Genomic DNA, 13,339 nt, shown 5'->3' on the forward strand with positions numbered 1-13,339 from the left:
AAGGAAACTGGTGTGGACAGGATGCCGTATTAGCACGTTTATGGAGCAATTAATCTTGGAATTTTAGGAAAAGTTTTTCTTAGGGGTGTGATATCTAAGTCATAGTAGTCAAATTTTGTTTATATGGTATTATCAAAAATATTTAAGCAGCTTCAGAAAACTGCTGGTAATAATCATGATGCAGCTAAAGTCATCCTCGGAGTTTTTGAATCACTGGGGATTGTGGTATGAAGATCCAATAGAGAGAAGTGAGGTGTGAGGGTAATAATAGCAACATATAATAGTTGACTTTATCTTGCAGACAATAAATGTCCTTGGAAATGTCACTTAGGAAATTTAGGGACAGAAGAACAAAGGTTTATTGAATACTCAGTTAATATTGGGACTCCAATAAATGTCTCAGATTAAAGACCGTATGTTCTAATAGTAAGATAATAAATCTGGTAAATTGAATTGCTAGAGTTCAAATCTAAACTATTCCATTTAGTAGCTTTGTGATGTTGGAAGACCTATTAATCCTTCTTAGTATCCGTTTCCTTATTTACATATGAGCACAAAATGGTACTTCTCTAGGAAGGTACTATATGGAAAAAAGTAATAATTGTAAAATCTTTGCTACAGAGCCCGCTACATATATCAATAAATAAAAAGAAAAACTGTTGCCTGACCAGGTGGTGGCACAGTAGAAGTGGCTGGCTTGAGAGCGGACTCATCCAGGTTGAGTGTGGGCTCACCAGTTTGAGCGTGGGATCATAGACAAGACACCATGGTTGCTGGCTTGAGCCAAAAGGTCAAGCCTGAAGGCCACTGGCTTGAGTCCAAGGTCACCAGCTTGAGCAAGGGCTCACTGGCTTGGCAGCAGTCCCCCAGTCAAGGCACATATGGGAAAATAATTAAGAAACAACTAAGGTACTGCAATGAAGAATTGATGCTTCTCATCTCTCTCCCTTCCTATCTGTCTGTCCCTATCTGTCCCTCTCTCTGTCTCTGTCTCTCTTGCTAAAAAAAAAAAAAAAAGTTAATTTCTATTCTATTTATTACTCAAGGTAATATATATTAAGCTAAAACTTTAATCTGATTCTATGCAAATCTAAAGCCCATAAATTTTCACTCTTATGTTTAACCATTTTAAAGTTGTTTTCATATATACAAAATAAGAATAACAAATTATTTCAAAAGTTCATAAGTGAAGACTAAGAGGTTGATGTAAAGTGTTTCATACATTTTATAGTGCTATATAAATGTTTATTATATAACTTATCAGCATCTTAAGATCTGAGAACTTTCAGATAAGATTATTTTGTACAACCTAATAATAAAGTGTTTTTCTAAGTCTCAATAGAATTCAAAGTCCCAGAGGTGGAGAAGAAACCTGCTATATTTATATAGTGAGCATTTGACAAATAATTGATGAATGAATGATTGCCTGTGAGTCTCCAGGTCAGATTTTTGTGTTGAAGACTTTGTTTCTCATTAGTTACAAACCACCTTCAACTGAGTTGACCCTACCATCTAAAGTAATTTACCCAAATCCAAAATAACTGACTCATCAGTGTATTTTCTTAACATACAAATAGTAGTTAAGAAATTTACTATGCAATATTAGGTGCATAGACTTCTCCAACTAACAAATCCAATTGATACAAAAATGGGATAATGTCATATCAGGGAGGTAAGTGTTTAACTTAAAATTGTATTTTAAACAACTCTTTTTCTTTATATTATTTAGTTAACCATTATTATTTTTATTATTATTATTATTTTTTTTTTTCCTGAAGCTGGAAATGGGGAGGCAGTCAGACTCCCGCATGCGCTTGACCGGGATCCACCCGGCACACCCACCAGGGGGTGATGCTCTGCCCATCCAGGGCGTTGCTCTGTTGCGGCCAGAGCCATTCCAGTGCCTGGGGCAGAGGCCATGGAACCATCCCCAGCGCCCGGGTCATCTTTGCTCCAATGGAGCCTCGGCTGCGGGAGTGGAAGAGAGAGACAGAGAGGAAGGAGAGGGGGAGGGGTGGAGAAGTAGATGGATGCCTCTCCTGTGTGCCCTGGCCGGGAATTGAACCCAGGACCTCTGCACGCCAGGCCGACGCTCTACCACTGAGCCAACCAGCCAGGGCCTTTAGTTAACCATTATTATATTAATATGAGTTAACATTAATGCTTATGAATTGTTTCTTATTTCAAAGTTTCAAAGTATTTAGCTTCATATTTTATTTTACCTACTGGACTAGAAATGTTTTTAAAGTAGTGTTCAAATGGTTAAAAATATGGACTTAAAAATAAAACTTTCTAAGTTCAAATTTCAGCTCTAGTTAGGGAAAATTATTTCTTTTTTGTAATAGTAAATAATAGTAATATGTAATCCATGAATAAATACATGTAAATAAAGAGAATACTGGCCCATAGTATATTTTGTATAACTTTGATGCTTATTATTATTAAATGTTATTGTTATATCCCACAATTGTTATACTGCCTGTACATAGTAGGTGGTAAATATTTTTGTAATTAACAAATTAAATTCTACCACAGCAATATTTTTGCTGATTTATCTCCAAGGGCAAGTGAAATAAAAGACAGGATGAACAAATGGGACTATATGAAACTAAAAAGCTTTTGCACAGAAAAAGACACCATTAACAAAATAAAAAGACAACCCACACAATGGGAGAATATATTCACCAATATGTCTGATATGGGGTTAATAACCAAATTTTATAAAGAACTTGTAAAACTCAACAACAGGAAGATAAACAATCCAATCAAAAAATGGGCAAAAGAAATGAATAGAAACTTCTCCAAAGAGGACATACAGATGGCCAATAGGCCCATGAAAAAAATGTTCAACATCACTAATCATTAGAGAAATGCAAATTAAAACCACAATAAGATACCACCTTACACCTGTCAGACTGGCACTTATTAACAAAACAACAAATAATAAGTGCTGGAGAGGGTGTGGAGAAAAGGAAACTGCACTGCTGGTGGGAATGCCGAGTGGAGCAACCACTGTGGAAAACACTGTGGAGATTCCTCAAAAAATTAAAAATGGAACTGCCCTTTGATCCAGCTATCCCACTTTTAAGAATATATCCTATGAATACCAAATCACTGATTCAAAAGAAGAAATGCACCCCATGTTTATTGCAGCATTGTTTACAATAGCCAAGATCTGGAAACAGCCCAAGTGTCAGTCAGTGGATGAGTGGATTAAAAAGCTTTGGTACATATACACAATGGAATATTATGCGGCCATGAGGAAGAAGGAAATCTTACCTTTCATGACAACATGGATGGACCTGGAAACTATCATGCTAAGTGAAATAAGCCAGGTAGAGAAAAAAAAATACCATATGACCTCACTCATTTGAGGAATCCAATGAACAATGTGAACTGAGGAGCAGAATAGAGGCAGAGGCGGGATCAAAGGGACCAGAGGGAAAGCGGTCAGAGGGAAAGTAGAAGAGAAGATGGGATCAGAGAAGGGAAAGAGATTAGTGAAATTATATATACATAACACAGCATTATAGAGAACAGGACAGCAAATCCTGGAGGGAAGGGGGGAAGGCATTGGGGTGAGGGGGGTATGTGGGGGCCAAGGGAAATAAGGAAGTGGGGGAATATATATTAGGTGGGACACTTGAATCTATGTAAACACAAATTAAAATCATAAATTTAAAAAAAACTACCACTTCCACATTTTAAAATTGTTTTTCAAGAAATTAATGGTCATAGCAGATAAGGCTTAGTTATGTCATGTTTTGGACCATGTCTCTCTTCCAGATTCTAACAGAAAGTAAAAGCTGGTAAATCACTCCTAAAAATAGCACATCTATTGAGAATTTCAGCAAAAGATTTTATAAATAACCAGTAAGCACTGAGTTATTTATACCTTTCCTGGCATGATGTTAAATATGGAGTAAGCACATAAATGACCCACTTATTTTTCTTGCAGTATTTAGTTAAGGGGAAAGCTATGTTGTATCTTTTAACTTTGAGTAATCATCAATTTTTATAAACTTTAGAAGCTTCATGGTGTGTGTGTATTTGTGAATAGATGTGAACTGGTCATGCAGTGCAAGAGCCTCAATTAACTCCTGTTAGTGTTGCCATAAATCTGTTTGTAGTTATGGTTATCTGTAGCGTGCTTGTGCCCAGAATTTGCTCTTGGGAATAATCTAAAATTATCAATACATTTGGGAACTTAAATTTAATGCTAACTCTAGGGTCTCTATGATTCTGAAGAGTCACTGGGTCCTCTGAACTGAAACACCATGGCCTAGTTCTTCTCTGGTCCCAATGACAAGGCTGCAAATTTAGATGTTCTGGTGCTATCCTGGAGAAGACATTCTTAATCAGTGTTAGACCATGGAGCATTTTGAGACTCAGATAAAATTATGAACTTTGCCCCCAGTTAAGCTTATGTACTCAAATTCACACTAAATTTGCCTTAGAGTGTCAAGGTTTAAAAGCTGCCTGAGGCCTGACCTGTGGTGGCACAGTGGATAAAGTGTCAAATCAACCTGGAAAACTGAGGTCGTTAGGGTTCAAATCGCCAGGCTTGCCTGGTCCAGGCACATACGGGAGTTGATGCTTCCTGATCCTCCCTAATTCTTTCTCTTTTTCCTCTCTCTCTAAAAATGAATACATAAAATCTAAAAAAAAAATCTTTAAAAGATGCCTGAGGTGTATCCATAGACTCTTCTCAAGGTAAGAGATCCAGTTGTTGCATTTAATTGGCTTTATTGTGCAAGAACCAAAAGATTAAATGTCACTTAAAAGTAGAATGTAAAGGGAGAGGAAGGAGCCAAATTTGTGGAAATCACATTCTCTCTTGACTGAAAGGCTGCCAAGTGGCCAAATGAGAGTTTGAGTTGGTTTCCGCAAGACCTATAAAAAATGATGACAGTGTAGAAATTTAGTTCATAATCTGTTAATTGCACTTGAGAATAATCTAAAATTATCAACACATTTGAGAACTTATCATGATTATACAGCTTTTAGTTAGTTTTCATGATTTGTCTTTTTATATACAAGGAGTTAGTATACAAGGAGTTTATCAAATTAAAATTTTAAATATTTAAAATTGGTATATAATGAACTGAAAAAAATGTTCACCTAATATTTACAGATGGATACTTTACATGCTTACTATGGTTTTAACTTAGAAATCTAGATTTTTGAGTTTTAAACAAATAGAACTATAGAAATAATGCTTATTCTATTAAAACCGGAATCATGTAATTATATATTTTAGATCAATGAAATTTACCACTACATACTAAATTTCTTGCTATTAGGTTGTCTCTTACTTTTCTCATTTTGTGTTCTAAATCTTAATACACCAAAAATTTATCTAGCTTACTTTTCCTACTAGATGTTCTAGCAAATATCGATTAAATATTACAATTTACCCACATGCTGATCTAAGTAAACAATACTGTATTTTTTCCTCTTCAAATTAGATGGCCCATAGGGAAAGAGATGGCATGGGAATTAAGCCTCACTATCTGAAATCAATCAAGACTTGAGATATTGGCTATAAGTAAATCTTAATATTTATTAATTTTGCTTTATATTTTCTAATGTACTACATTTTACAGATTGATCAATTTTTATAATTCTTTTACAATATACAGTATCACTTAAATCTCATAGCAACCAAAATTATGAGAAAATGAAAGCTTAGAAGGATTAATGACTTGTCTAAGGTCACAGAAATGGACAAAGTAACCTTCTCTGATCTAAAGCCATTACCATATCACAGATCACTGTTGCATTTTAGATCATAAAATACATAGTATGATACACAGAAAATATTTGTTGCAAGGGCTATTGAAATGTAGTAACTTTCTCCCCAAATTATTTCACACTCTTTGGTCCTTTCCTATTTTATTAATTTTTCTTTTCATTTTAACTTCTTCCCATAAATTCAAATTATTTTAGATTCTGCCATTATCCACTGATTCAAGCAATAAATAGAAACATTTTGCATCAGATTAAAGGTTCTGAAAGTATCTTCTGAATATGAATATGCTTTTCAAGGTAAGAATTAGATTTCTTCCATGACTTTATCTGAGAATAAGAGACATTTGGGGTGTCTAATAGCAGGAATTCTTTCACAAATGATGTCTGAAATAAAGGAATGCTTGGGAAACAGATTTTCTTTCATTTTATTCATATCAAAATTAGAGTGCAAGAATACTGTTAAATGATTAAAATGTATTTAAACTCATGTCCTGTATAAATTTTCTAAAAAAAAATCATTGCTGTAATAAAAAATATCCTGAGTTTAATATAGTATTTTGCTCTACTATGTTGACTAGTAATGAAATAAAGTTAATAGATTCTAGGAATGCTCCTACTGTCATAAAAAATGTTTGCTAATAAAATTCTCAAGTTTTCTTTATTTTATAAAATAAGATTATTTTTCACTTTTTGTTGGAACAGAATCTAGTGTATCAATGCTATGGCACCACAAAGTTAAAATTTTTGTCAGCCTATTTTGTCTGTCCTCATAAGTGACTATATTTATTCATTATACTATTTGGATTTTATGACTGTATTGCTAAACCCATAAACTTTGTCTTATTTTTTTCTTTTGCTCACTTACCTGTGTTGTCTTCTTTGATGCTTCCATAGAGTCTTTAGGCCATGAGTGAAGTAAATGTGCCTGCAGTCGTCTCGGGTGTGCTTGTGATGAATTCTGAGGAAGCCTCTGGAGCAACTGCAGTGCTCACTGCTGGTTCAGTGGTAGGAACAAATGAGGGCTCAGCAGCAGCAATGGTATTGGCAGGAGGGATGACTGTTTTATCCTGAATTTTCTTTGGAGGACTGAGAATAAATGATGAATGTAGGTATGGTTGACAGGCCACAGTGGCTGGGTAGATGTTTGGCAGGACTTGCCTTTGAGGAATTTCGACATGTGGCCTAACCAAAACTGGTTTTGCATAATGAGGGTAAGGTATATATTGCTTATTAATTGGTATAGCTGGTCTATATTGGTAGTAATTGGGTTTAGAGTGATGATAGCTGTTTAGTACATAATGAACTGGAATATATTTGACTGTGTTTTGATTGCACAATCTTTCATTGTTCTCATGACACTGCAAAGAATAAATTATACAAAATGGTGTTATTGTAGGCTGGTGATAAATGTAATGATAACTTAAATCAGATTTTTTTGAAATAATGTTATATTACTTAATGTTGAGTAAGCACAATGTAGGCTGGTGATAAATGTAATGATATCTTAAATCAGATTTTTTTGAAATAATGTTATATTACTTAATGTTGAGTAAGCACAATATAAAAAGTAATAAACCCAGTAACCGTATTATTTTACAAAATGTGATCTGTACACTTTCCTTCTACTTCTTAATTTTCCACCAATATTAAAAATAATATTAGTTTCAAAAAAATTAGATGAAGTAATCCATAATGCAAACCACATTGCCAAGTTTTTATATTAAAAGTATTCTGCAAATGTTGAGCATTTTAAATACAACAGCAAGAAAAATCTCTTAAAGAACTTTGACATATTATAACATATCACACACAAAAGAAATAGATATGTGTGCATGTATATATGTAGTTGACATTTTCTTAATTGTTTAAAATTTTATTTACCTAGTGATCAGGCTGAGAGCACATTTGTTTTTTTTCTAAACTAATTATAGCAGACTAATAATAATAATATGATGTGAGTGGATTCCTGGATTTATACGTTGAATTTTTTTTAGTTTAACTTTATCCCTTATACATCTATTTTTATTTGCCTCTGTTCTACTGACTATGTGTAGTTATCAAAATATGTCTTCAGGTCTTCCCATAGAAATAGAAACAAATCAACAAAATTACACTGCAAGCAAACATTTCTCATGAAGAGAAACATTTAAATATATTCATTTTAACATATTTGGGAAGCAAAAGGAGGAAGTAAATACGAGTGCTTGAGAAATATTCAAAGGCGGCTCACAGTGGGACCTTTCCCAAATTCTTGAAAAGTAAGCAAGTGAAACATTAAATTCCACTTTTGCTTTCATTTTTTCTCAATATTAAATTCTGAGAGATTTTTCTCATGTTGCTAAATAAATACACATGAAAACCAAAACCACATGACTTAGTCTACAAAATGCAGCCAAGATTTTCAGATGAACATTGAGGTTGATTCATATAATTTTTGCTAAAGATTTTTTTACAATAATTATTGGATTATTTATGGAGTTTAAATATTTAGTTTTTATACAGAGGCATTTTAATATCATTGAACTTTGCAGAATATTCTACTTGGAAGTTCATGACTCTACCAGAAATAATGGATGTAGACTTACTCTTGGTTGGTCCTGGTTTTGCACCTCTGCACCCTGGTGAAGTTCAAAGAAATAATAAGAAACAAGTTTTTTAAAAAGCAAGGAAGAGCCCTGGCCGGTTTGCTCAGTGGTAGAGTGTCGTCCTGGCGTGTGGAAGTCCCGGGTTCGATTCCCGGCCAGGGCACACAGGAGAGGAGCCCATCTGCTTCTCCACCCCTCCCCTTCTCCTTCTTCTCTGTCTCTCTCTTCCCCTCTCGCAACCGAGGCTCCATTGGAGAAAAAGATGGCCCAGGCGCTGGGGATGGCTCCTTGGCCTCTGCCCCAGGAGCTAGAGTGGCTCTGATTGCGACAGAGTGATCCCCCGTATGGGCAGAGCATCGCCCCTTGGTGGGCGATCCCGGTCGGGCACATGCGGGAGTCTGACTGCCTCCCCATTTCCAACTTCAGAAAAATACAAAAAAAATAAAATAAAAAATAAAAATAAAATAAAATAAAATAAAAAGCAAGGAAGAGTCAAGATTTTTTTATGTTTTTAAAAATAATTTTTATGTTAAAGACAAAATGTTTCTTTTTTGAATTGTGATATTGTAAAATATCACAAAGCATTTTCCATGGTTATTTAATCTATAAGATCTGTGAGCCACTCAAAAAGTAACAGCAATTTACTAATCCAAATAGTAATAATGAACCTCATGGTTAAATAGTCTTTAAAAATTATCACTTAGGGAGAAAAATTCAAATTTGAAAATATGACCATTTATATTTGTGCCAACTAATATACATAATATTTGTTTAAATAAAAAATATGAATAACATTCAGTTTGAATTCAACGTACATTGTTAAAAATAAGAGGAGCATTGAGAATATTTTTTTCTGTTGTCTTAAGATGATTTATGAGGTATTCATAGATTTGAAATAATTGCTTTTAACATATCATCAATATAAATGTTATATACATACTAGTGTTTTTAAAAATCATTTGTATAGTACTTTTTAAATCTGGTTTTCAGTGTGCATAGGAAATCAAGAATGAGAAAAGTTTCCATAAATGCATATATATAAAGCTTTAAAAACTCACAGAGGTTTTATAAACTTTTGAGATGAGGGCACAATATAAAATATTGTTTTTGTGGGTTTTTTTGTATTTTTCCACAGTTAGAAGCAGGGAGGCAGTCAGACTCCTGCACGCGCCTGACTGGATCCACCTGGCATGCCCAACGGGGTGATGCTCTGCCCATCTGGGACGTTGCTCTGTTGCAGCCAGAGCCATTCTAGCGACTGAGGTGGAGGCCACGGAGCCATTCTAAGCTCCCTGGCCAAGTTTGCTCCAATGGAGCCTTGGCTGTGGGAGGGGAAGAGAGAGATCAAGAGGAAGGAGAGAGAGAAGGGTGGAGATGCAGATGGACACTTCTCTTGTGTGCCCTAACTGGGAATCGAACTTGGGACTTCCACACACCAGGCCAATGCTCTAGAGCTGAGAGCCAACCAGCCGGGGCCCACAATATAAAATAATTTTTAAATGATAGTTCTAGTTTAGAACTTGTCAAAAAAAGAAAGGCCCTTGCCATGGCTCAGTGGATAAAGCATTGGCTCAAGATATAGATGTCCTACTTTTGATTCCTGATCAGGTGACACAGGAGATGCAATCATCTGCTTCTCTTCCCCTTTCTGTCTCTCTTATCTCCCTCTTCCCCAATGGCTTGATTGGTTCAAATATAACCCTGGGTGCTAAGGCTAGCTGAGTTGGTTGGAGCATTGGCCTCAAGCACTAAGAATAGCTCGGTATTGGAGCATTGGCCCCAGATGGGGTTGCTGGGTGGATCCTGGTCAGAGTGCATGAGGGTGTCTGCCTCCCTATCCTCACTATCTCTCCTCCTCTCATAAAGAAAAAAAAACTTGTCACATATATTTTTTGGATAAAATAAAGGCTCTAGAAACCTTTTGAAAGTTGTAGGTACAGAAATTGGATAAAAATAACAAAATTCAAGTTGTGTTGAGACAGAAACTTGTTTTCCTCTATATGTATTACATTATAGTTTAAAGTTTAAATAACAATATAAATATAATAGAAACTTTGCCAACAGTCAGAAATTCTGATTACTTAAACAGTTCAATATAATATAATATAATATAATATATAGTGTATATATCTGCTACATGTTTGTTTCAGCATCTTGTGTCTTGTTTTTTTTTTAAAGCATAATTTCTCATAATATTTTTCCATATTTCTCAGTTTTCATACTCACATATTTATGACTGAAAAATAATCAATGATTATGTTATGAAATGTTCATTTTTTACTCTGTTGTTAATCATTAGGCTTCTTTCAAAAAATGTTTTGTTATAGATAGAGAGATAAATAACATTTGTATACCAGTGGCCTTTTTTAATACTTTCTTTTGATTCCTTAAGATATTGTCTCAAAAATGTGACTGGGGCCCTGGCTGGTGGCTTAGTGGGTAGAGCATTGGCTTGGTGTATAGACTTCCTGGGTTAGCTTCCCAGTCAGGGCACACAAAAGAAGCAACCATCTGCTTCTCCTCCCTCTCTCCCTTCTCTCCTTCTCCTCCCACAGCCAGTGGCTCTATTGGTTTGAGCACTGGCCCTGGGCACTGAGGAGAGCTCAGTTGATTCCAGCATTGGCCCAGACAGGTGTTGCCTGGTGGATCCCGGCCGGGGCGCATGGAGGAATCTGTCTTACTCTCTCCCCTCCTTTCTTAGGAGAGAGGAAAACAAGTCTCTATCTCAAAACAACTTGAATTTTGTTATTTTTATCCAATTTCTGTACTTACAACTTTCAAAAGGTTTCTAGAGCCTTTATTTTATCCAAGAGATAAAAAATAAAAAAAGTGATGGGGAGTGAATGGGAACAGAACAGAAATTCCTTGATAGGAATTACCAAACTGTTGTACAGAGAAGCTGTGCCAACCTATAATGCCACCAATAGGATATAAAATTGTGCAGTTCAAATCATAATTGCTAGTAAAAATATTATTTTAACTATTTTTTATTTTGGAGAGAAGGAATAAATGAGCACATAAAAGAGACTATAACATTTGCTTTTTAAATTTTTATAATATTGATGACTCTTAAGCTTGAATGATAAAAATCTATAAGTTTTCACTCTTCTTTGAAATTATTTGTTCAAGTTCATAAAGCTGAAATTTTTTTTGTGACAGAGGGAAGGAGTGTGTGAGGCTGGAGCAGACTCTAGCAGCTCAGAAGAGGCTGCTGTAGGGCAGGCATTTGTGGATCATTTTCTGATGTCCACTTCATTTCCTACCACAGAGAAAACTAAAGATTTAAATGTGTATGTGAACACAATCAGATGTCATTTCAAAGAATAAATGAAAGGAAATAAATGTAAAAATTATAATAATTCAAAATTTAAAAAAGTTTGACTTCAAGAATTTATCTAATAGAATTGTTTAAGAGACATTAATTTAAAAAGCAAGTCTAAATTTCATAATAAGAAACGAGGACTAGTGCTCTTCCAAATTTCACAATCTAAGAGGTGGTCATATTATACATATTACTTCACATTTGCCTTTCTATTCTTGCTGATGGCAAAGTGACTGGAATCCCCAAAATGAACATCAAAATAGAACAGAGATAGCCAAAACAACCATGAACACAAGTAAATTAAGAAAGAAAGAAAGAAAGAAAGAAAGAAGGAAGGAAGGAAGGAAGGAAGGAAGGAAGGAAGGAAGGAAGGAAGGAAGGAAGGAAGGGAGGGAGGAAAGAAAAGAAAGAAAGAAAGAAAGAAAGAAAGAAAGAAAGAAAGAAAGAAAGAAAGAAGAAAGAAAGAAAGAAAGAAAGAAAGAAAGACAAACCCCCACAACCTTTCTCTTGGTCCAATAGCCTTCATACATAACACGTAGTTAAGAAAATGCCTGGAAACTATAATGTTGTTTATGTATATGATCCCTGGGAAGGACTCAACCAGTTGACATAAGGGGAAGAGTATAATGAAAGATACCATAGTGTTTGACTGTTAAAGGTAGATGTGTCACCATCTTTGAGAACTGGTGGAAAAGGCTGAACAAGCTTCTAATTTTTAAAGATTTAGTGCCTGAAGAGATTGGAGTTTGTGTGAGATAGGATTTTAATTTAAAAATTATTGATCCTGTACTGTGATTTCTATATTCTTTTTTGTGAATTTTCCTTAGGGCATTTTATAATTTAAAAAAATTTTAGTATTTTTCCCCTTAGAATGTATCTTCTTTATTGTATTAGAATTTTAAAAGTTTTCTATACATGAAAAAGTATGGTAAGTGTGGTTTCTTAATTTCTGAGAACTAAAGGATATGAAAAGGAACAAGATTTTAATATTATAATTATAATAAATATAAAAATAAATTACTCTTAAGAAAATATAGCTAGTATGCAGTTATTATGTTCTATAAAATATAACTGTATTTAGATGTTTAAATAATTAGAGCCCTTAAATAAAATTTCTTAAAGTGTTAATATAAGTTGATTAAATGAAATTAACTCACCAAAAAAGGCAGAGTTAATGCCAGGATATTCACAACGAGGAAAAAACTCTTCATAATTGTACCTAAAAATAAAAATTGAAAGTATTAAATAAAAAGGATTTGTTACTAATAATTTAAGATTGATTTATAACAATGTTTTCTTTTCTTTAAGGAAAAAAAAGTCACACTGATAGAAAATCTATTTTATCAAAAGCTTTAGAATAACCAAACTTAGTGTATAAAACTAATGATTTACATGTTTTCTGTATTGTAACTGGGAGTAAATATGTTATATTACTGATTTACTGATATTAGTCTGACTAGCCATAGAATAGAGCTAAATAAGAATGTACTAACAGAGTAAGTTTACAAAAGGATTTCTGTAAAATGTTAAATCCAGTTTGTTGCTCCTATGAACATGATTCAATTTTTCTGATTTAGTAATCAAAATTATGTATTCTGTAACAAATCAAAGTATGTAATCAATCCTGTCCTCTCACCTCTGGCCCACCTCTCATCATGGTTAAAAGCCTGTATCCCTCCAG

General features: G+C 34.3%; 2 protein-coding genes across 2 annotated transcripts in view; both read right to left on the minus strand.

The window, feature by feature from the left end:
- LOC136306635 (pneumococcal serine-rich repeat protein-like) overlaps positions 1 to 6,643 on the minus strand; it is a 31,099-nt gene extending 24,456 nt beyond the window's left edge. The window contains exon 1 of the mRNA XM_066233085.1: positions 6,617 to 6,643. Within this exon, the coding sequence (XP_066089182.1) occupies positions 6,617 to 6,643 (27 nt within the window). The remainder of the gene's footprint in view (positions 1 to 6,616) is intronic.
- Positions 6,644 to 6,650: 7 nt separating this feature from the next.
- On the minus strand, positions 6,651 to 12,869 carry CSN3 (casein kappa). The gene is made up of 3 exons (XM_066233086.1): positions 12,816 to 12,869; positions 8,337 to 8,369; positions 6,651 to 7,109 (listed from the first exon to the last, which is right to left on the minus strand). The coding sequence occupies exons 1-3, from the start codon at positions 12,867 to 12,869 to the stop codon at positions 6,651 to 6,653; spliced, it is 546 nt and encodes a 181-aa protein (XP_066089183.1).
- Positions 12,870 to 13,339: the final 470 nt, after the last annotated feature.

The sequence above is a fragment of the Saccopteryx bilineata genome, chromosome 5 (assembly GCF_036850765.1).
Source record: "Saccopteryx bilineata isolate mSacBil1 chromosome 5, mSacBil1_pri_phased_curated, whole genome shotgun sequence".
Lineage (NCBI taxonomy): Eukaryota > Metazoa > Chordata > Mammalia > Chiroptera > Emballonuridae > Saccopteryx > Saccopteryx bilineata.